The following is a 24,749-nucleotide window of genomic DNA, read 5'->3' on the forward strand; positions in this document are numbered from 1 at the left end:
GCGGTTCAACTCGTGAAACTGCATTGTCATCAACTCCATACGTTTTCGATATCTGGCGATCTCATCCTTACAAATAGCCAAACCGACGTCTCCATGTGTGAAGACAACGACCCTTCCGCCGTATCCTCCCTCCGATGTCTACTTATTACATGTACGCCCGGTTCCCGATGGCTACTGGACACGATTCTTACCTACCCTACTCCGCCCGTGCGTATCGACAGGCTTGAGCATCTCACCATACACATGCAATTCTACGGCGACCTTTATGACCGTCTAAGCCTAGAGAACCTTTCGCTTCTGAAAAGAATTATAGACCTCAACCGTGATAACGACACGCTAGTCCGTGTTTCAGCTTTGTTCATACAGACATGCAGCGATGGCCGCACCCCTCCCCCCTTTGATCTTCCCCTATCTCACTTACGTGCCCTATCTTTGGACCTAGGACATTTCCCTGATATATTGGAAGTCAATCCGCTTCCTATCCTAGGCTGGTGGACGAACGCACTCAGACCATCGCATAACGTCCCGACCCGTCTGGAGTCTCTAACGATCCAACTTTATCTCGATGACCATGGCACCCACTGTCGTTCCTCCGCGGGTAAAGTGGTTTGGGCAAATCTCGATTCAGTTTTGGGGGATGACAGTTATCCACTCCGGAGATTAACTATTCTTTTAGTGGTCGGCAAAGATTCCCCTCTTGGAGAAATATCAAACGCATTGGACGTGACGGAGAATATCATCAGAGAGTCCATGCCTCGCCTTGTCCAGAAGGGGGCCCTGTATTTCACCAAAGATTTCGGAGACGGGTAAACGTGAATTCTGTGGCTGTACCTTTTGTTGATCACCTTCCTAGTGACTCTGATGAAGAAGATGACTGGGGTATCGTCTATTAAATCAAAATTCGTAGCAAATTATTTAATCATCGGTGATTAGGTTTCTTTCCGGCGTGGTTGCAAAGGTGCCCTGATAGCAGCGGACTAGTTACATTAACAGAAGGAATCGTCAGGACGTAGATATGGTTGTACATGAGACACCGTGATTCAACGAGATTTTCAGTGGTGTTTGCATACTTGCTATTGCCTTTAAGTTACCACCACCACGACGGCTCTCTTAGAAGCTTCGAACTCTTTTTGCTCCCAGTAATTGCTATAATACTTCTCTTTGATTCAATGTTAACACAATGTATAGGCGTGGCAATCCAACCTGAGTATGTCCCGAATCGACAAGACCCGGATTGGTCCCAGAGCTTCACCAGTCAAACTGATCTGCGCAAATCATTGAGCTCCTCGGTCACAATGACCCGTCTGCAGATTCTCAATATATCTAACTGGAATCTATGATCGCAGAAGGTGAAATGAGCGTCTTGCTGGGTGTTGCACTCCATCTCGAACACATCCATATGGTCGAAACAGACTGGAAGCAAGTTGATGTCCTTGATTTCACGAGATCGCGGTGGTCAACTGGTGAGACGTTTCAATCTCGGTTTGCCCCGCACCCTGCGTACTTTTGTAAACAAGTAAACAATCGACATCTGCTTCTTCAACGGAGACGACACATGATCTCACTCGACCCGACGGCACTTTGGTTCCAAGAACATTAGTAGTACGTGAGAAATTTGCTACAGAATGTCTCTAGCCGTCAAGACTTTAAGTGAATGTACTTCTTTCCATGTAACCATCTGAGGAGGATTCGTCGCCGGATCACGATAGCAATACTACGTATTCGCCGTCTGCCTTCACCAGCAAGTATGGTAAGAATGGCAAGCATGAGAGATTCAGTTTCTTAATCTCTCATACAGTTTTTTGTCTTTCTCAATGCCTCCTACAGGTCAACGGATGTCTAACTCCGTCATGCAAGAATGACAGCCAAATTTTAATGTAGTTTTACATACCATCAATTTTCCCTTTCAACTCGTGAATAAAAAGCAATACATGTAAAGACTGGAGGTTAGTCAACAATGAGTACTACATGATCAGTGGGACTGTAAGTACTATAGGCGATACCATCGACGACACAAAAATATGTTCTATTACTATGATAGTATTTCTAAGCCGCTGAGCCCATTAAAAGATTTAGATTGAAGATCAGCACGATTAGTATTGTGTACTTAATCATCAGTGGTGTCACATACATGTGACATCATTTTTTTCCTTTCACCTTCATTCTGTATCATGACCAACACCATGGAGTGAACCAGTACATTGTATCTATTTCTAAATATTACAGTTGCAATGTAAATTGTATAGGATCCAAGAGACCTGTTGTGCCATGGAAATTGAGTGAGTAGCAAATTACCAGAGTTTGACATCCCCTTACATACCTCAGAATTGAAGAAAGACCCAGGAGTTCCCTGTCTACCTGACCTCAAAGCCAAAAATGCAGCCAAGCAGTATCTCAATGGTGTATGGTCACCAGAATTTTTTTTTTGCAGAAGCCAGTACTAAGGATTATCTTTCAAGCTAAAGCCACTGCTGCAATGACCAGATGATGACTTGGTAATGGCATTGGAACCAGTGCTATCATCACTAGTGTGCCTTGCTTGTGAAACTGCAGATGTTACTCAAGATCTGTCATCATCCACAAGCAGTAGCAAGACCAAGAAACAGATGTGCAAGCATTACATGCACACATTGCACAAAGTCATCAATGAGAGCAATATTATCATCCTTGTGTTGGATGCACATGATCCAGAGGAAAAATGTTGCCATTCAGCTTAGTCCCCTCCCACTGACACTGTGTGATGAGATAAACCTCAAAAATGACATCATGAGAGATAAAGATCTTGCCATCATTATCAAGCAATTTGTAGTGACCCTCAGATGCATACCCTAGTAATATTGCTCTGATTGACTGGTCATCCAACTTGCTTCCACTGGAGACTTATTGCCCATTCACTGTTGGTATTTTTACTCAGAAAATACTTCTAAAAGCATGTAGATGAGAGATATCTTGGTGTTTACCCATTCATAACTCTGCAGATATAGTGTTAGGATAGTGATGTGATAGAATCAAATTCCTTGCATATACTGAGACTGCTGCCACTTCTGTCTAGTATTTATGGGCAAGACCTGAGTTTTATAGAAATGCACAAATATTTTAGATGGTTATATATATCACCCTCTCTGTTAGTCTATTCTATGATGATGAGTATGATACTATTGTTTTTAGAATGATTCTATGCTCTCTATAGTAGTCAATCCACTCTGACCCCACAAAAGCATTATCAGCATGCAAATGCTTAACTTGTCAGCTGGTTAGGTTCTCAATTAATATGTGGAAGTCATCAAAGGCCTGAATTATAGTCTCATCCTGACTTATCAGTGAGGAATACTCTATGCTTAAATGATATGCTGCTATCCACAATCAGCATAAAGAGGACTTAACCTCCATTCAATATTATACAGCTAGGACTCCACAAGTCTATTTTCACAAGGCAGAGGAGCACTATATTTGGATCTATTAGCTTGTCAAATAGTTGATGTGTCTGTTTTTCCATAAGATAGTGATAAGCCTTGAGGCTCTGTATGCTCATAGAATTCATGGATCCATAATAATTAAAGCAATATTCCACTCTCTTCACAAAGTCATATCAACACTTGCAAGCTCTCTCTCAAATCTTATTCAAACAATCCCAAATCCATTCTGAATTTACATTCTAGTCTTCTTAGATCACTTGAAATAGCTTTGAATGACTTGAATATCATTATGTAATCCAAATAACAAGTTAGCAAACTTATAATTCACTGCCTTTAAGTGGGCTTTTAGTAAAATAAGCATTGCAAGTTCAATACATGTACTTTTGTTGTGAACTTTTTGCATTATTTGTAAACTTTTTGCTTTGCATATCAGGCAACAACCAAATAATCATAAATGCAATGCAATGCAACAGCTGAGGTCTGATGCTAATTGAAGATAAAGCAGGAGGATGAGAGTAAGAATGTTTTGAGATGATGATAAGGAGAGAGAGGTATAGGAGTTGATAGGCTATAACTGCCAGTGTTGATATTGAAGTGGTAGTCACACTAAGAGTTTAGGAGTTTAATTAGTGTATTGACCTTAGCTCAAAACTGGAGTATATCTCTGTATACTACTGACTTATATACTGTATAGAAAAGTCTTGGCAATCAGATACAAATCCTGTGTCTCAGTGCCTTAAACTCAGCCAAGATGGCTGGGTATGATTAATCTCTGATCAAGCTACAAGCTAAGGCAGTCAGATATGATTTAGGGGCTAAAATCATGTCATTGCCTCCTCTTTAAGGCAATTGTCCTTAATTTCTCAGAAGAGCCTTAGAAACAAGGTGATAGTTTCATCTTTCCCATCAATCTCTATTGAGATGTTATATGTCTGGTCTAAGAGAAATAGTTGAACTATGAGTGTTTCTGCCTTGATTTCATTGGTGTCTTTCTATATGTAAAGCTTTTTGGCTTTGAATGAATGTTATTTGAGTTCAAAGAGGAGTTTTTGAGTCCTGATGTAGTCTGACTTGTCAAACAGTGGTTATCCAAGCATGATATTGTTCACTGCAGCAAGTGGGTTTTGTGCTGCATGGTACTTCACAATGAGCCTTTTCACATGTGAGAGGTCCTTTTCAGTATACCAGTGATATGATTTTTCTTATTACCATACCCCTTGAAATAGACAAGAAACCACTATTTTTAATAACAAATTTTATTATCAAGAATTGCATCAATCTTATATTCATCTTCATTATCTATGACTATTAGTTTGAATAGTGGTGGCATTCTCTGATTGGGAAACTCTGCTGTTTGGAATGATTTAAGGAGGATTTTGTTGAAGACAGAGTGGATTTTCCATATCTTTGGAATGGCTAATTCATATGCTCTATTGTCTACTTTTTTCACAACCTTGAAGCAGCCTCTAAACTTGTCATCCAACTTCTTCATCTTTCTGTCTGTCTTTAGATTCTTCATATCAAGCATAACCATGTTGCTTGGCTGGTAGTCTCTCACCAATACCCTTTTCTTGTTATACTGTCTCTTCATAGACTCTGCTGTCTTATATAATACATATTCAGCCTCATCATGAATTTTCTTCATCTCTGCTGCAAAGTTCTTTGTCTGAGGTACTTGGCTTTCTCTTTGTGAGGGGTTCATTCCAGTACTTGGATGGGTTTCAGTGTTTACATAGAATAGGCTGTAGCCAATCAAGGAATTTTCATAGTTATTGTAGGCAAATCCTGCTATTGGAAGCCACTCCACCCAGTTATCTTGTTGGTGGTTTATGAAAATCCTGAGATACTTTCAATTTCTTGATTGACCTGCTCTGTCTGTCTATCAGTCTGAGAGTGATATACTGTGAAGAGATTTCTAGTGATTCTGAGCAACTTATAAAGTTCTTTGAGAAACTGCAATATAAACTGTAGTCTATGATCCAAGATTATCTTGTCAGAGGGTCCATGATAGGCATATACATGGTCTCAGAATAAATGGGCCTAGCTCTCAGCATTCAGATTCATGTTTGTTGCAATCAGAATTAGTTCTTTGAAAAATTAGTCTATCACTGCTAAGACAGCACCATACTCCTTGGACTCAGAGAGAGGCCTTATCATGTCAACTGAGATTATCTTTCATTTGTCAGAAGGAATTTCATTAGGGTGTAATAGTGCTGCTTGCTGCTGAGTGTTTGGTTTCACCCTCTGACATATCTCACATCCTTTAACATATGCTTCCACTGACTGCCTGAGACCAGACCACTAATAATTGCATGTGATCAATTCTTGTGTCTTGGCAATTCCTGAATGATCTGCTATCACATGATCATAGCATATCACAATGATTTCCCCACATAACTTTTTGTTGACATGAATATATAGTTGATTATAAAAATAGCACACTCTCCCTTCAAGAGTCCATCTATTTTCCTTCCTGTCAAGTGCCAGCTGTACCACCTCCTCCACTGACTTTTTCTCTCAGTGAATCTTCTCCAGGATTTCTGGAGCTGTGGGAAAAATCATGACATTTGCATAGAATAACTATGGCTTGAGGATGACAATTTCTTCATTATCATTTTCTCTCTGATCATGGTCAGCTCATCAACTGAGTAGATTAGCCTTCTTATTAGCAGTACCAGATTTTTAGTGGAGTGTAAAATGATATTCAGCCAGCTCTGTCACCCAGCATGCTTGTCTGTGGTTCAGCTTCTGTGGTTTTTTGAAATACTGAAGATTTTGATAGTCTGTCCAGATTTCAAAATCATACTTAGCACTTAGAAGATAATAGCACTATTCATTTAAGGCAATTATGATAGCCAGTAGCTCTCTGTCATAGATTTTATAGTTGCATTCTGTTGTAGACAGTGTCTTAGACAGATAGGCTATGGGTTTCCATTGTCCACTCTACTCTTGACTGAGAATGGCTCTAAGAGCCTCTTTTGATGCATCAGCTTTAATCTTGAATTTTTCATCATCAACTGGAATAGTGAGAATTAGGTCTGAGCAGATCCAGCATTTAATCTCTTGGAATACCTGTTCCTGTATATCTTTCCACTTCCACTCAGCTTTTCCAATGAGTTTGGTCAGTGGCAAGGCTATCTTGCTGTAATCTTCAATAAAGCATTGATAGAAGTTTGCAAATCCTAAAAAAGATTGCAGCTCTCATCTTTTAGTGGATGTCAGCCACTCTTGTACTCCCATTATTTTCACTGGATCTATTCATAGCTTTCTTTCTGAGATGATAAGGCTGAGGTACTCTGTTTTAAGAGTTTTGAATTCATATTTTTCTAGTTTGAGATACAGCTTATTCTCTTGCAGTGTTTATAGTACTTGCTGTATGATTTTGTGGTGTTTCTGGAGCATTTTTGAGAAGATCATTATATCATTTAGATAGATAGTGACCTTTCTTTAGGTGATTAGATATCAGAATATGTTATTCATCATTGTCTGAAAGGTGGCAGGTGAATCTGTGAGCCTAAAAAACATTACCAGTAGCTTGAACAACCTTTAGTTAGTATAAAATGCTGCCTACCACTCATCTCCTTCTTTGATCCAGATATTATTATACCCTCATTGTATATCTAGCTTGATGAAATACCAGATACCTGACAGTTTATTAATGAGTTCTGAAATGAGTGAGAGTGGATATTAATTCTTGATTGTCAGATTATTCAGCTTCTGATAGTCTTATATGGGTCTCAGATTTTCATCCTTCTTTTTGACAAAGAAAGGTGAGATCATAGGAGATTTAGATACTCAGATTCTTTCACTGGTCAAGTTCTCATCAAGAAACTTATCTAGCTCCTCTTGCTCTATTCATCCAAGTGAGTATACTTTGCAGTCCAGATTAGTGTTGGCATCAGGGACCAGCTCAATTGTATAGTCTCAGGGCTTTTATAGTGGTAATTCATCAAAGTTTTCTTTACTGAAGATATCATGATAATCTCTGTAATATTCAGAGACTATTTCTTCAAACAACTTCTTTGGCTTTTCTGCATAAACTTTAGCTGCCAACTCATTGGATGTAGTTTTCATTGCCTGCATCTCTATAGCAGACTGGAAGTCTATTATCAGCAGATGGTTTTCCTTATATAGTTCTTTTCAGATCATCTTTTCTGGTCAATCTTGATCAAGATATGTTTACTGCTGTCTGATGCAAGTGCATTCATCAAAAATGACTTTTCCACTTTTCTAATTCACTTATGGATAGTGCTTTTTCAGCTAATCATATCCTAGAAATACTTCTCAATTATAGAGATGAGTGACAGCAAAGTTGATTCATTTGACATGCCTATCACCTGTAGTCATTTAGAGTTTGCAGTACTCTGATATAAAGCCTCCTGCATTAAGCATTCTATCAGCATTATAGACTGGAATGAGTCTGACAATCTTTTTCATGTTGAATCCACTCTTTCTGACAAAGTTTTCATCTATAGAGCTGCTTATATAGCCACTATCTAGAAGTGCCTCTGTACTAACCATTTGGTAGATATCTAGTTTCTTCAGTTGTATATAGATGACAGTCTCATCACCATCTTTTTCTCCTTGAATGTACTTTTTGGGTTGATATAACTCTTTTATTGCCTATAGTGCTTCTCTCTTGTTGATTCCTCTAAGATTATCAATCAGACTCTGATTTGCCTCAATCAGCCTCTTCAAGTGAATCCATCTTTTTAATACTGCTAGTGCAACAGAGTCTTCTGACTTCTCTAAAGTATATAATATCCAGGCAACTGTGCTAGGCTTCTGCTATTCAATTGGCCTGGTGCTACTCATAATGGGGTGCTCTTCCTTTGGATACTCCATAGTCTGTTCAGACTGGGGCTTCCCCTTAGAGGCTTTGCACTATTCAGACATCTTTTGTTTCTGGATCAGATAGTATGACATATCATCCTCTTCATCTGGTTCTTCTTCTGCTATAACTGGTAGAGTGCACTGAATTGAGGATAGAATCTTTAGTGTCCAGTCTTCTAGTGGCCAGTCATTAGTTTATAACTCTCTATGGGGCATCACTCATTCTGTTCAGCTCTTCTGATGGGCACTTGAGTTCTTGACTACCTTCTTGTCAAATGAGGTCTCTGGTTGCATACTGGTTTCTTTAATAGCAAGTGGTGAGTAATTATTGTTGGAATCTACAAAAATTTGTCTAGTATCAGTAAGTATAGTGTCTGTGTGGGAATGCACTATATTAGTGCTGTCTACTTGCATATTTAAGAAAATATTAGTAGCCCATCTGCATATGCATTAAGAGACTACTTTTCAAAACCCTCTTAAGGTTTAACCATCTTTGCTTAGTTCAATTCATTCTGTGCCCTTTTGGTAGCTTGCTCTTCTTGATACATCTTACCAAGTTCCAATCATTCTTCATCAGAAAAATTTATCTCCAGAATTCTTTGAGACACTATTGAGACACTTGCTTTTGAAGTGTCTTGGGTGATAGGCAGAGTATGTGGATGGTGGAATTTCAGGCAGGCACAAAGCAGGTGTCTCTTCTCTCCATAATTGAAATATCTTCTTTCTTTGTGAAGGACATCTATATCTATTAGCTGTCCTGTGCCTCTATATGTTACACCAGTTGAGATCTTCTTGTCATCTCCTGTTGGTGTAGATCTCTTCTGGGATGATCCAGCCACACTTGTCTTAGTACCTCCTACCCTTGCAGTATGGCTATTCTCTTCTGCAGTATTGATATGGTAGTTATAGTCCATCTGTAGGACTCAGTGCTTCCATTCATTATATATAGTTGAAATGTCATTATTCTCTGATGCAATCATATTCTTGATGTTGAGGCAGACCACATTCTCCACCTGCTCTAGCATAGCCAATCTATCTTTCAGTTTTCCTGCCTGATATACCAGTTCCTCAAAATTCTGGAAGAACACTTTGGCATCCTTGTAGTTAGCCTGTCTCAGTGTCCTCCACTTGATTTATTTTAGTTTCATTTCTGCATCCTCTTTGAATCAGCTAGTCACTGCATGCTTGAAATCAGGATATGATGGGTACCATCAATGTCTAATGAGTTGATCATAGAGATGGAGTTCCTGATGATCCCACCACTCATGTTGAAGAGGTTTTGTATGTGCTTGAGGTAAAAACTGATACAGCAGAGTGCTTTTCACTGATCACACCCACACCAACACATACACATTACTTCTTAGTTTGTTGGAGGATTATAATGTGATAAGAGTAGTTATAGCAAGTATAATTGTCTCCTTCAATAAATCCACTGTGTGTGAATAGCAGTAGCATGAGTGTAACAGTCCTAGGTCTTTCTAAGTCTCAAAGCTTTTTGTTTATAAAAAAATAAGAGATGATAATGAATGTTGCTGGGCCTTAAGACAAAGGGTACTGTAGCTCAATACAATATATTGAAACAATCCCACAAAACTCTCAAAGGTCCCAAGCACAGATTAATTCCAAATCTCTAAACACACTACACAACTCAAAGCTTCACACTCTAAGCAGAAACATTTCATAAAAATGTCCACAAGTGCTAAAAAGTTCAAACCTCTGTATACAAGCTTCCAAACTGATCATAGACTTACAGGATTCAAACCTATGCAATCCAGAGATACAAAACACAATAAAACCCTATCTGACAGATCCAAAGGGTTTGAACCTCTGCTGATCTGCAGAAATAACCAAAAGTGAACACTAATCAAGCCAAAGGATTTGAACCTCTGCCACCTGTAGTGTCTCACATCACAAACACTTTAAAAACTCAAGATAGTGCCCTTCAGACACTGCTCTCTTATTCTCAGGCTAGAGCACAATCTAAAACCTTTTATTAAATCAGACTAGAGTCTCTTGCAAGCTTCTGTGCCTTATACAATTCTCAGTTCTCTCTTAATGATATCAATAATGGGTTTATTCTCTTGTCCAAAGTTACAAACACAAACCCAGAGCTGGAGCACAAGATCTTTATGCCTAATACACTGCAACTGTGGAAGGTTGGAAACATGTCTAGTACTCTTATAATGTAATATTTAAATAGGCTACTACTATACTAAGATACACCAAATATAGTAGTTTCAATGCTCAGAACTCCATTCCAGAGTCCCTCATATATCATTTGTGCACATATTGCAGTCTGACATGCATATTCTGCTCCAGGCTGGGATTGCCTTCTGTTTCTATGCAATCTGACACTGGTTAGCTCTGTTAGTGGCTTGGCCACTAGTCTCTTTGCTTTATTATCTCTCTGGAGCAATTAATCCATGCACAAGAGTTATTTCAGACTTCTGGGATTGTTTCTGGTCAATGATTCTGCTATTCAGGTTTATCTCATTGTCACCAATGCTCTGTTCTAAAACATGTTCTTTGGCCAATCAATACCTATGTGTCATTGATCAGTGTGACACAAAGTCATATGCAAAGCTCTGATCATATTTTGATTGTGTACTCTTTATTTTTAGTGGGACTTTCTATACTTGTATTAGCATATTTAGTGTCAAGTGCTGGGACCCCATGCACAGTATGACCCCTCCTGGTATCATCCTATTGTCTGATCATGCTCTTCACTCATCATCACTCAAGCCAGCTGTTATACAAGTCTCATTTCACTGCACTTTAGTCATCTTCTTTATTGTGTGCATAGTAGACTGATACAGTCAATGTATTATTATAAATCCTAAAATTACATATCTGGACATGCAGTGGACATGTCACTGCTTTAAGGAATAGCTTGTGTTTTCTCATTAGCATGAGGACTTGCTTAACTAGATGGCAGTATTCCTTTCAATCACCAGACATGATCAGAATATTGTCAAGATATATGGTGATCTTTCTAGTGGTGATGAGATCTTTGAAGATGTTATTCATCATCCATTGGAATGTTGTGGAGGAGTTAGTGAGTCCAAAGAATATCACCATTGGTTCAAATAGTCTTTGATTGGTTTATAATGCCATTTTCCACTCATCCCCCTCTTTAATGCAGATATTGTTATACCCTCATTATATGTTCAACTTTAGATAATACTTTGCACTATGCAGCTTATCCATCAGCTCAGAGATGAGTGGTAGAGGATATCAGTTCTTGATTGTCATCTCATTGAGTTTTTAATAGTCCTAGACTAGGCATAGCTTTCTATCCTTCTTTTTGACAAAGAAGAAGAAGAATGCCATGAGAGACTTGGAGAGTCATATCTGCCCACTGGTTAAGTTCTCATCCAGAAACTTATTGAGCTTCTGTTGCTCCAGGTGGCTGAGAGGGTAGACTTTACAGTTGAGGTTGGCATTTGCATTTAAAACCAGTTCATTGGCATGATCTCATAGCTTTAGCTTGAGGAGTTCACTCAAATTTTCTTTGTTAAAAAGATCACAGAAGTCTCTTGCTCATGCCAGCACTATTTTTTCAAATATTTTAGCCTCCTTCCTGGCATGGGCCTTTGCTGTCAAGTCATTGGCATGATGCATAGCTTGTATATGGATTGCTGGTTCCATGTCTATCACAAGGATCATTTCTCCCTCTTTCATCTCCTCATCTCACAGATCCTCCAGATTTTTGTCTGGCAAGATGAAGGGGGTTTTTCAGCATTGATATCTGGCAAAGGTGATGCACCTGATCTTTTAGTTGATTAGAGGATTGTGTTGGATCAGCCAGTCATATCCAAGGAAGATCTCTTTACTTCTGAGGTTGATGATGGCCAAATTAATTCATTCTGTATAGCCTCCTATTGTCAACTATAACTCTATAAACTCAGTAATTGAGCCTGCCTGTTTCAGGTCTCATCCATGTTGTATATTAGAATAGGGGTGGCAGTCACCCTGATAGAAAGGTTGTGCCTAATGATGAAGACACAGTTGATCAAACTTCCAGTACAGCCACTATCAATCAGAGTAGTGACTATGTGAGTGGATTGTGCTGTCAGGGTTTCAATCTGAGCCTTAGTCACAAGGTCTCTTCCAGTGGATTTTTGTTGTTGGATGTATCTCTATAGTTTTTGTAACTTGTCCAACCACTCCAGTGCTTGATTTCTCTTGGCCTTTCACACTTCCTCTATTATCTTGTCTACTACTTCTTCAGCATAAGCCTTATATATCCAGTTCTTGAGTATAGTCTTGGCTTCTTCTTTAGTTCTGGTATTTTTGATGGCACACTATGTCTATTTTATGTCAAACAGTTTGAGCCATTCACTCAACACATTGGAAAGGGTCTCTCTCTCTGTTTGGCCTATAGGCAATTGAGTTTTTTTCTTTGTCAATTCTTTCAGTGATCTTGATATAGTAGTGGGAGTGGGTATATTCAAATGCTTTTGTAATTTAGGCATAACTACAGAAGTACTATGAGTCTGATCAGCAGCTACTGATGACACACTGTTGAGTCTATTGGCTGATCAAATTAAATCACTCACTTATTGGTCTTGTCTTTTACTTTCTCTATCTTCATATTTTTACCATTTTCCTCTGTGATGTCAGCCTCCTTCTATAACTCTACAATCTGTGCTTGCATCTCTTCATGAATTTATTTCTTCTTCAGGCTATTTTTTGACAGATGATCCTTCTCTCTGTAGCTGAAGCATTTCCCTTCTTTTTTCAGCTGGTCAATATCCATGGGCTCTCCTTGCTCTATATATATAATCTTGGTCAAGGTCTTCCTCTCACTAGTGGTGCTGAATGTTCCTCCCTTTGACTGCTCAGGCATACTCTTGCCTATTGACTCTTGATGTTCCTTCTTATCATGAGTCTAATGCATGGCACTGATTACTTTTTGTCATTATCACTTTTAGTTTATTATCATGATGCACTTCTTTCAGACATCATACTCTTTGAGCATGTTGATGCTAATGTTGGAGATAGTCTTAGTATACAACAGTGGAATCTCAACCTTCAGTGCTTCCACTATGTGGTCTGTTTTGTTGGTGTCATAGTGAAGATTGGCCAGTCAGACAAGCTATTTCAACTCTTAAAAGTATTCATTAGCTGTTTTATTATCTATTTATAGTTTATATATCTTGGCCTTGTATATGTTTTGGATGACTGGATCTGTGAACTTTTCTTAGATGACCTCTTTGAAGTCCTTTCAGGATGACAGTCACTGGTACCCCCTAGTGGTAGAGTATAAGTTGGTGAGAGTCATTGTCCATCATTCTTTTGCTTTGTCTTCAAAATAGGAGGCAGTGAAGATGACTTAATATGTGTCAGCAGTCAGATAGACTGTATGGACTTCAAAGTATATTTTTCAGTCCACTAAGAATCTGTCAATGTCATTGGAGACCTCCTTGAAGGGTTGTGGTTTTCTTATGAGTTCTGGTTTGCATTGGATTAGAGGGACATCAGTAGCAAGAGCAGCCATCAGGTTAGAGTATTTATTGAAGAGAGGGTATTGTCAGAAGACCAGTGGTTTTGACAGAGAATGCAGAGAGTGGTCATCAGTGACAGGGCTGCCTGCTCTCTTTCTTCTTTTTCTTCTGATTCTCCTATTGATGATCTCAAAGTTACTGGCCTTAGGATCATCCTAGTCTTCCTTGCCTCTATCAGTGAGAATGAGGTTCTTCTTCCTGCTAGGTCCTGCTGTGGCATCAGAAAGATTGTTCTGTCCAGTGAAGAGACAGCTTTCTTATGCATTCAGCCATAGATACTGTTGGCATGGAGTGGGCAACAAAGTTGGGCAGTTTGAGAATATAGTTTATGCCACTGACCAGACCAAGAGTGCTGTGTATAAAGCTCACTTCAGTGGTATAGGTGACATATTCAGCATCAGTCAGACCTCAAATTGGGATTTATATGGTAGTAAGTTGGCTTTTGCCTTAGTGGGGTACCAGTTGTTAAATGTGTAAATTGCTTGTTCAGTCATATAATACTGCAAAATATCAATCTTTTCTTTAGTTTCTGCTATTAAATATCTTTTTCCTAATAGAGTCACCCTCCAGATGATATTTGTAGAGATCATACATATTCACTCATGATATATTTTCCTGAATTCTTCTTCAAACATTCACCAAATATCTTTCTGGATTTTCTTCTCATTCTACATCCTGCCTATCTCTTTCTTGAGGGTTCTGGACAATATGAATGGAGAAGAAGCTGCTGTTAGAGCTCTTGCTGTCACTGAGGAATCTTTCTGGTCAAGTGGGAGATCCTGGTCATCAGATGGAGAGTCTTGCTGCTTCTTTGGTATTTGCTGCTTCCTTCATGTCACAGTAATGCCTTCTGAGAATGTGAAAGAACTTCATGCTTCAGAGTAGAGCAAAGTTTCTATCACTAAGGATTGCATTGACATTGATAGAATGGGCTTGACAGAGTCTGATAGGCTCAGAAGGTCTGAGAGGAGCAATTCTGAGGGGAGGGTATTAGAGGAGTCAGAGCATGAGGATTCAGAGATTCCAGTGGAGGTTCTATAGTTAGAATAGACAGCAGTGGTGGTAGCCCATTGGTTGGTGTTAACAGAGTCTCAAGTCCAGTCTCTAAGTTCAGGCTCAGGAGAGGCAGTGGCAGAGCTGAGAGTTAGGATAACACAGAAGTCTGAAGAGAGATCCTCTGTGAGAGTTCTGATGTTATAATATTTGTCATATCATGGCTGGTAGTTTCTGAGGGTTTCTGACTTGTTCAATATTTCCAAAGTAGTTTCTTGAAGGTCATCTCTAGAAATGTCTTCAAGTATAGGTCTTGTGAGGATTTTAGGATTTCCAAGAGAATCTGCTGGGATTTCATGGAGGGGAGAATGAGAGAGTCATCCTGTCAAGAGCAGATATAAGCAAGGTTGCATAAATAGGTATAGTAGCAGATAATCTAGATACCAATAGACTGGTTTCTATAGCAGAGGTGGATTAAGATAAACAGCCTGAGCAAGATGCTAATAATAGTGCTTAAGAGCTTGAAGAAGTTGGTAGTAGGGTTGGAGCTTGTTTGCATTTGGTTTCCTTTGCAAGATAGTTGCATAAGAAAAGAGAAGGTTGAAGCTTCAAGCTAATTATTAGATCCACTCAACATGTGATCTAAACACATAATAAACTAATGCTATATTAAATTTGTATAGTTATGCTAGAGTCCACTTGTGTGCTTGGAGTGTGTGTATCAAGGCTATTGCAAGTTAGGCTTGAGAGAAGGAGTGGTATGAATAAACTTTAGCTCAAAGTTGGTCTACTACAGTAAGAGCTATACTACTTATATATATTTCTGAGAGTGATAAATATAGTCTTACTTATTGTGTTCTTCTACAACATGGTACTATAGAGCATGGTTGTCATACATGAAACAACAGGTTCTATCTGTGGACAAGACATCAAATATAGGCTGTAGTACAATGACATGAATCATCTGATATAGTCATGGTAATCAGCCCATGATTAACAAGTGCCTAAGATCAGATAGGTGCCCTGATAAGATAAGATAAGATAAAAGATAAAAAGATAAAAAGATAAAAAGAAAATTGTAACAAGAACCAAGTTGACTCATAAAGAATGCACTGAAATTTCTAAGTTTGAGATCTATTAGAGTGAGCCTACAACTCTGACAAGACTGAAGGGAGCACCAGATGTGTTCAAGATGGCTCTGATGGATATCAGGATCATAGTCAATTATAAACTATATCAGGAGTCTCATCATCTGCAAGAGGAGATAGTAAGAGCTTACATGTGGATGATGTTCTCTGCTCCAGCCTATGTGTATAATATCTGAGTATCCTTTGGAGCCAATTCTGATGAGACTTCAATATGTTTCCTCTCACTGCCAATTTCCTATTACTTCACTCAATCCTCACTCTGACACTCTAAGGTTCCAGACATCTACCAATAAGTAGCACAATGCATTGCTGAATATGAATACTTAATATGTAAAGAACAGTGTGAGCTACATATTGTGGTGGATCCTTATATGAATTACACAAAGCTAATCTCAATAAACAGAGCACTATATGAAGAATTCAATATTACAGCTTAAAATAATTAACTCTAAAATATAAAAATATTAGTGCACTGTTCTTCCTATAATTTGCAAGTCTGAGAGAGCATATAGTTGTTCATACTGTTCTTTTCTTTTGATAGGTTGGAAATTCTGTGTCTTTTTCATGACCTTGTCCTACTTTTTTTTTGATGCTGAATAAGACATATGCTAAAGCTATGTTTTCTCCCATAGATCTGCATTGAAGATGGTAGGAAATTAAGATTATAGAAAGTCTACAGTTTATGATAATCATAGAAAACTGCTACTATTTGATTATATCAGTAATGTTGTGCTTAGTTCTCTGTATATATTATTTAACAGCACTAGAAATGATGTACAGGCATATATTACTAGGAGTACAGATGTGTAAATAGAAAAAACAATGCTGATTTAGTATGAACCAAAGGTTTGAACCTGAGCATCCCCATTGACAAGACAATGCTCCTGATCCAACAAGAATTCAATGTCTATTCCTTGATCCTTGATCCTGAACAAGTCATGGAGTGGTGAATTTTCAGAGACTGGGCTGGATTCAAGACTGGTCCAAGCCAACATGGTCAATGATAGTCTTAGTGTTTTCAGGCAACTATTTCTGTCTAATCTGGAAAGGACCATCATATGAAATCCATCCACCTCTTTTAGAAGACTACTATTTCACAGGATTATTGAAGCCTCTCTAATGCACAGCTCTCTTAAATATAGGGTATTTCCCATCTCAAATTCCAAAGCTTTAAACACATCTCTTGCCATTGCTGTATCAATAATGAGGTCAAGCTTTTGAAGAATAGGGAATTGCATGAGGATGGGAACAAGGAACAGTTCAACAGAAACAGGTATGGACAAGATGATAACAGTCAAATTGCACTCTGACCACAGAAAGAGATTAATCAGATGGGAGTACTCAATAGCTTCAACAGTTACTGGATCACTCTCTGTGTATTTTCTTTCCAGTAGAATATTGAATTGCTGAAGAGCAGAGAGAGTGATGTAGTCAAAAGTGATTGAGATTTGTTGACTTTGGGCAGATTTTCTATAAGACCATCAAATGAAACAACAAATGAAAGCCATTGGAGAGAGGTGTGAGATATATGAGGATATGCAATCAGTGCAGCAAAATCATGAGGAGGTCAAGCTGGTGTTATAGAAAATTCAGTTAGACATTGTGCATGCTGTAGTATGTTGTAGAGTTTGACAGGATCATATGAATATATATGGAACTTGCATAGCTCAGTCAAGTTTATTAGTACATACTGATATAAAATATATTGAAAATCAGCATCTTAGATAGGCAATAAAGAGAAGAGATTGTGGAACACTGTGGCATTGACCCATGGTAGAATGCAATCATTGACACTGATATGAAGATTCATCAATTGATTGGCTGGAGATGACTTGGATGCTGGGCTTAGCAGCTTGACCAACATTCTGAATGGAGGAGTAAGCCACTGAGAGCATTCATTGTTTCACCATGAGAGTATTTAATAGAGACATGAATAAGTAGATCTCTAGAGATAGGAGCATATTGTTCAAGGAACACTGCAGAATAGCTGTTATAATCTTTAGAAATGCAGATTCTTGTCCATAAGGAGAAACAAGAATAAGAAATGCACTTCCATATAGAACACACCTGATTGAGGATCCACAGAGCATGATGAGGATCAGAAACATCAGAAGATGCAAGGTGGAATATTTGAACAAGTCTCAAGGCAAACAATGGATTGGCACCAGGAGGGCATTGCAGCAGCCATGGTCCTCAAGAATCCTGTCTCATTGATCTGTTATTCATATGAACAGAGACCTGATTTTCTGTAGCTCCTCTTCAAGATTGGTGATATCATCCAGCAGAGGAGTGTCACAGATGTCATGTGATGAGGCTCCAGATTGCAAGAGCTCAATAGCATTAATAGAAGGAGTGTAAGAGCTTACAGTGAAAAACTCATATTTAGGGTAGGTATCCTGCATGATTTTATCTATTAAAGGAGAGAAGGACTAAAGGAAAATTGCTTACCATTTCTGATGCACCTTGGGGAAATTTTGATGAAGACACTTTGGAGGTGTGAGGGAGATCCAGACTTAAATAAAAATGAGTTCTAGTGTCTACCATGTGTTAATCTTGAAATAGAAGGACATCGTAGTCTCAGTCAGATTCGTCTGATCGAGCGAGTTGGCGAGTCAGAGAGTGTCGAAATGAATGTCTATGTTCTCACGCTACTTGAGACATGCCAAGCTTTATTTTTCACTTCACTGCCATGGACCGTGCCATTGAAACAAGACATCAGATGGGTTACAAAAAGAGCTGTAATTTTTCTTATTGAATTCGAACCAATATGCTTGGCCTGTCGCATGCAGAGGAACACTTCGTAAAATGCTCTAAATTTTATGAACCTTTCATTCATATTCTGTGATTTGCTGCCGCGGGGGAAGTGATAATACAGAGGATGGGATCCAGTACGTATATTCTTCCATCTGTATCTGTTGTGCAATACATTGCGTTCAGCGTGACAACCTCGAAGGTTCAATGTTCAGCATCAAGTCTCTTCATCCTAGGCTCAACGGGTCGTGCAGTTTGATTTTAATGGCGATACAAGTCGGTGACGAGTTTGATTTGGGCGCACCATGATGCTTAGCCAGTAAGGATCGATTACCAAATTCATCTTCAGAGGCTGTACAGGTGGTGTTTCTGATTCTTACTCCCTACCTCATCACCGATTGTAGAGCGACGAACGAAACGGAGACTCATTTTCCCACTTGCGTAGTCAAAAGTATCAGCTTCGCAACTGGTCCCTTTCCTTATCAAATTCTGGCTCTTCCAAGTAGCTGTTCCACCACATTGGATATCCTTGATGCTCGAGGAAGGCATAAACCGACCCTACCGAATTCCTATATAATAGATACGAAAGATAGGATCCGTGCACGTCTATTTTGGGGACTTTACGACTGCACCGTCGTTGACAGACATGCGGCTTGATTTGTATCTATCTCCGCTGGAAGAGTAAGTCAGGCTCACGAAGAATAATTATAGAAGACGCTCGATATACCATCATTATCTCTGGCTGTTCGCCTTCAGTATACAGGGTTATCGATGCAGACGAGCAGTACAAATATTGTAATATTCTCGAGCCTCCACACAAGAGACCGGTGTCTGTTGCTCTTCTGAGGAAAATGAAGCAGTTCTGGAGTCTTGGTCCGACATTCTTTGATTGGGCCCACGGTCTGCCAGGCGTTGGCGTCGTTCCGTCAGGCATCCTGTATGGAAATCAGGCGGCAACTATCGAAGAGGACGACTCGGACGGCGACGATTCGGATGTCTAGATGAATGATGAGGCAAATATCACTTACGGTTCTCACATCGACAATTTGTCTTAGCGGACTTGATCTTGACCTGGCCATTTTCAGCAGTTTTTTGACCAGAATTATGATAGCGTTGTGGTGAAGACAGTGTCATAATTGCCAACAGTGGTAGGAGCTGCTCAAGGGCCGGTGCTGTCCCTTCAACGAGTGCGGCGACGATGCGTATATACATCAAAAGCAGCTACCTGCAATTCCTTCGCTGGTATCACCGCCTACTTTCTTCTAGGTCAGAAGAAAGTTGCATAAACCCAACAACGAAATGTACTTGCTTTTCCCTAGTAACCTGAATCGACTATGAATCCACGCAGTCAAAAATCTGTACTCCTCGAAAGACCTTCCCACTTTGCCTAGAGCTTCAGATATCCTTGAATTCGATCCTGCACGCCCTCGAAACGATCCGACCCCATCAACAGCAACTTGGGGAACTCTTTCCCTTGCGCCACACCCTCCCCACGAACCACGTCCAACAGTATCTGCGCGCTCTTCTTCGGATCCCCGAGCTGCTTCCCATTAACAACTACCATAGTCTCCATCAGTAATACACAAAATACGGTGAACGACACACTTACCCTGCAGAGCACTCTCCACCTGCTCCGTCATCTCTCTATAGTCGTCGATCTTGGCTACGTACGGTTTTCGATGGTCTGGCCCCAGGAAAGAGGTACGGAAGCACCCAAAGTCGATACAAGTACTTCGAAGGCCTAAAGGGGAGACTTCAGTATGGAGCGTCTCTGATATTCCGCGCAGGGCCCATTTGGTGGCAGTGTAGAGGCCAGCATTGGGCGCATCTCTGGGTTGGCCATGGGTGGGCGCAGAAAGGGGTATACGAAGGTAAGACCTTGCAGCCAACCGGCGATGGATCCTGTCCAGACGAAGGTACCTGTTCGTCGGGCGCGCATGTGAGGGAGGAATGCCCGCGTCACGTTTAGCGCGCCAAGCACATTTGTGCTGCGAGGACGGTCAACAAGGTGGGAGCGATGCGATCATAGTGGCGCTCACTTGAACTGATTGAAGGTTTCCTCAGGTCTAGGATAATCATGCTTGTTAACGAAGACAGAAGGGAGAGGAAATACAAATCCATACGTGCTCTCCTACAGCGCGCCAACGAGTAGATACCCAGCATTGTTCACCAACACGTCTATTCGGCCATATATTCCTACCGCCTTGTCTGCAACCTTCTTGAGATCATCAAGGGGAGTGGTGACATCGAGTTCGAGTGTCTCTGCACCCTTCTCCTTGAGATCCGCTAGGAGGTGCAAAGATCGCGCCCGGACGATAGCGATGACCTTCTCTCCCCGCTCGAGTGCAGCAAGAGCCAGGTCTCTTCCTAAAACCCAAAAGTCAACGTGATGAATAGGTAATCATAAACGGCGTACGAAGTTCCAGTGATGACCCAGACAAGTTGAGACGTAGACATTATGTTTGTGCGAATGTTGAGTCGACGAGACTGGACTCTTTAAGTTTTGTACTTGCTGCTCTCACCAAGTGTACGCATCAGTGACGTGGAAATCGGCTGCGATATGATTGGTGAAAGGACCCTTGCCGAGGCGAAGGCTCATGGTAAAACCCTGGCATCGATGTGATTCCAAGGGTCGACTGCAGCGAAGAAAGGGTTCCTTCTCATCGATAGAAGCGACATTAGATAATGACTAGAGATAAGTCTTGGTTTGCGGCTGACAACTGCGAAAGGCGGTAGTGGCTGCTCAAGGGCTGGTACTGTCCTCTTTTCAAATGACCACAACGACAGCGTAGAACGCAACCATGATCTCTTTACTAACGCCCAAGACAAAAATGACAACATACTCGCTGCTGCATCCTTCGACAACCATGACAGCTACGATATGGAGTATCTCTGGAGTCGGTGTCTTGTCTCTCTATATCTTCGACCTAAAGGAGCCAGTACCGTCAACTTTTCAAGTTTCGATTCCGGCTGTAGCTGTTCCTTTTCTTAATGTTGGTGGCAACAACGGAGAGAATGTCACTCTGCTCACTGTGGTTGTGATAGTGCAGTCTGGTCCTGGTCGCTATCGATATCCGTTCCGTTTCGGTGAGTTCCCTCTCACAGAGAAAGCGGACTGAGCGAAGTTGGAAAAACTAGAGGGCTTGGATACGGAGGACTCTCCCGAACGAGTCCTCCGCCTTTGAAAGTGATACCGAATATGCCACATAGAACAAACCAGGACGCCGAGCTCCTATCCCATCCCCATTGCCACCGTAGAATGGTAATGTCGTCAAAGTCACCTCTGGGTCACATCTCACCAACAGGCTCTATGGGACCTGGAAGACCAGCAGCAGCCTCGTATCGCAGAAGTGGCGAAAGTGCTGTACCGGCTCACGTTGTCTTCAGTCTGAAAAAAGATATCATTCTCATATCACTCCGCATTGACGCCACCAACGCCGAGGCTATTGACCAATCCAAAGAGGAATTCTTGGGGATGAGAGTAGACATCGATATCAGAGCAAGGGTGCTTAGTCCTCGTTGCCGACTCGGAGACTTCATGTGCTTAGTCAGCAGCCACGCCGGCTTTGGCGGACCGTCAAGCTTTTCTCCATCCTCAACCACCTCAACGCTTCGACATCCTTGCCGTCGAATTCGACATGTTTTCTGCCACCAGATGTGTCACTTCCAGAATGCGTCTATGTACTCTTCGAACATATGCAAAAAAAGCACAACACCAAACGGAGGGATCCACAAAGACATCGACGCGGGATCCACAAATGTATGTATGGTGACACCAGTCGCGGAAAGAAACGAACGATAATCGAAATCCATAGAAACAAGGAACCCTCCCTAGAGGGGAATGCGTTCACACCAACTCTCCTGGCGAAATCTATTCCAAAAAGCCGGATTTATCGGGTGACTTTCTTGTACGTAGCCAACCCATACTGTTCGCGTTTCAGGACCTACACTCAAAAGTTTTCCTCCAAGCCACGGAAACGTCCCTGAATGTGTACAAGTGCTCAAAAAGCTCCGTGGAGTCGAAAAACTCCTTCCCTTCTATCTACACCCGGAGAGCCGGAACCTTGGCAACTCTCACAACACCGAGCCAGTCACGCTACAAGTCGAGGGTAAAGCCATCCCAAATCTCGAGGAGGTTCAATCTATCATCGACTTTGATGGCGACATGAAGTTCATACGGCAAAGCAAAGCCCAAACCCACAACCTTCAAGGGCTCATGGAGAGCCTAGAGAGCAATCCCGAATGTATGCGCCTCCCCATTATAATCGACTGGACGTCAAAGAGAGTCCTCAAGGCTGCAGAGTCCCGCAACTACCCAAAGATCATGTTCCGGGAGAAGAAGTCGAAGGAGAGGTATATGCTCAGGTTGTTGGTGGACCAGATTTTTGCAAAGGTGAAGAACAAGCTTCGGACTTGTGATGCGTCGAACGCTGTCCAGACGAAAAACTGGTTTGATCTGGTCAAAAATGAAATCAAACTTCGAAAGTCGCTGTTCATCCAGACTTATGGACATCCGTATGATCAATTGCGCTAGGGTATCGGTAGCGACCCGGTCTTCCTAGTTGGTCATCAAAGATCCGCTATTGTTCCTGTACTCATGAATAGCATTAGACTCGACCCTGATAATACTAGATCGGATCAGATATCCATCTACTGTGCAAGTATTCTCCCCGCGAACATTCAGTTGACTCAACCTTACAACAGTAACACTTCAAAGACTTCGTCGTCATTCTACATCTCTCGACACTCACCATAACACGCTGCCATTGGCATAGACAGTTTGAAACATTTACGTCTTGGTAAGTCCAGTTCGAGGTTCGCGCCAGATGTATTCCTATTAGCAGTGCCGTCATCAGGTCTGGCACCTACTCCCCAAGTCTTTCAATGTGCATACAAATATAAGGATGATATCTAGAGTGAGGCTGAAGTGCAGACGTCCGGAGATAATTATTTGACTTGGACGGTACATCAGGCTTTGTCGTGCTGCATTACCGGTAGGGAAAGTGTCGAATCAGTGATACAAGAAACTTGTAAAACGAATGTCAGGATTCTGGCCATCTTTCAAGTGCTATATTTACACTATTGGAAGAGTCGAGAAACACAGTAAGGTACCTCTGGCTCTAAGAGTTCACTACAGATGTAATGCACAAGTGTCAAGACTCAATAAAAGAATCTGCAATTCTGTGCACCTGTCATGTTATTCTGCATGGGCAACAGAAAATTTAAAATAACCATATCATAGGAGCCCCTCTCAGGAAGGCATCAGTGAAAAAACAACAACTTAAACCTCTCAAGGTTTCGTGCGCAACCCGACTGCGACAATGCTGCTGGGGAACAAATTAACTTCGCGTTCCAAAAGCTAGTTCAATTGAATGACAATTGGCCAACGTGGGGATCGAACCCAAGACCTTCGCGTTATTAGCACGACGCTCTAACCAACTGAGCTAGTCGGCCAATTAATTGTTGGTATCTCTGTCTCTATTTAGAGGAGCTACATAACTGATTTCTATTGATGAAAATTGCAAACAAAACATGCTAAGTATTTCATCAGGAAAGAGTGAATCAGATATACACAGTAAGAAAATTTGTTCACAAAGGTAAAACAGATAGTAAATCTATTTTTATTTGAATCTTGCCAGGCATGCTAGGAATGGATGGTATTCAGCATCACTGAATAAACCATGAAGTAGATGGAGTGGCAACCAACATGGCGAAATATTCAGTCAAAACCAGAGACAGATTTCAGATATGGGATCATCACTTCCGAGTGTGCTGCCCCTGCACATGGCAATATACTGGAAGAGAAAGCGGGAGCCTGAGGAGAGGTGATCCTTTGCCAATCCCTGTCACGACTGTGCGTGAAATTATGGCCGACGAACGAATCTGACTTCCACATGCCAGTCTCCGATTTTCCACTCTGACTCGTCAGCGCGGCACCGCCCCGCTCGAGTTCATGGATACACAGTTGTTGACATATCATCCAACTTTTCATGATTTATCCCTAAATAGACGATGAAGTACGGATGTCCTCACCAAGGATGTCATTACCCTTAGTCATGGTATATCTTCAGGAATAACGCGTAATACCTGGTACGTCTTCA

At 40.8% G+C, this 24,749-nt stretch overlaps 4 protein-coding genes and 1 non-coding gene across 5 annotated transcripts; 3 read left to right on the forward strand and 2 right to left on the reverse strand.

Annotated features, from left to right (window-relative positions):
- Window positions 1-93: 93 nt before the first annotated feature.
- On the forward strand, window positions 94-1,600 carry BT62DRAFT_1077014 (uncharacterized protein; the record flags this gene model as incomplete). Its single annotated transcript, XM_043179266.1, has 4 exons — window positions 94-806; window positions 854-879; window positions 1,189-1,302; window positions 1,347-1,600. The coding sequence occupies 4 exons, from the start codon at window positions 94-96 to the stop codon at window positions 1,598-1,600; spliced, it is 1,107 nt and encodes a 368-aa protein (XP_043038828.1).
- Window positions 1,601-9,463: 7,863 nt separating this feature from the next.
- BT62DRAFT_1007042 (uncharacterized protein) lies at window positions 9,464-19,649 on the forward strand (the record flags this gene model as incomplete). Its single annotated transcript, XM_043177295.1, has 3 exons — window positions 9,464-9,530; window positions 19,293-19,329; window positions 19,412-19,649. 3 exons carry the CDS (start codon window positions 9,464-9,466, stop codon window positions 19,647-19,649), a joined length of 342 nt encoding a protein of 113 aa, XP_043038829.1.
- Window positions 19,650-20,035: 386 nt separating this feature from the next.
- BT62DRAFT_981244 (NAD(P)-binding protein) lies at window positions 20,036-21,105 on the reverse strand (the record flags this gene model as incomplete). Its single annotated transcript, XM_043189578.1, has 6 exons — window positions 20,036-20,205; window positions 20,258-20,476; window positions 20,527-20,636; window positions 20,688-20,714; window positions 20,784-21,011; window positions 21,065-21,105. The coding sequence occupies 6 exons, from the start codon at window positions 21,103-21,105 to the stop codon at window positions 20,036-20,038; spliced, it is 795 nt and encodes a 264-aa protein (XP_043038830.1).
- Window positions 21,106-21,990: 885 nt separating this feature from the next.
- BT62DRAFT_933172 (uncharacterized protein) lies at window positions 21,991-23,195 on the forward strand. Its single transcript, XM_043186504.1, is given in 3 exon segments — window positions 21,991-22,408; window positions 22,411-22,556; window positions 22,618-23,195. The coding sequence occupies 2 exon segments, from the start codon at window positions 22,411-22,413 to the stop codon at window positions 23,180-23,182; spliced, it is 711 nt and encodes a 236-aa protein (XP_043038831.1). The 5' UTR covers window positions 21,991-22,408; the 3' UTR covers window positions 23,183-23,195.
- Window positions 23,196-24,028: 833 nt separating this feature from the next.
- Window positions 24,029-24,102, reverse strand: BT62DRAFT_t106. Its single transcript has one exon. It is a non-coding gene; the product is annotated as a tRNA-Ile (tRNA).
- Between the last annotated feature and the right edge of the window lie 647 nt (window positions 24,103-24,749).

Source organism: Guyanagaster necrorhizus, assembly GCF_019112545.1.
Source record: "Guyanagaster necrorhizus MCA 3950 unplaced genomic scaffold BT62scaffold_15, whole genome shotgun sequence".
NCBI classification, from domain to species: domain Eukaryota; kingdom Fungi; phylum Basidiomycota; class Agaricomycetes; order Agaricales; family Physalacriaceae; genus Guyanagaster; species Guyanagaster necrorhizus.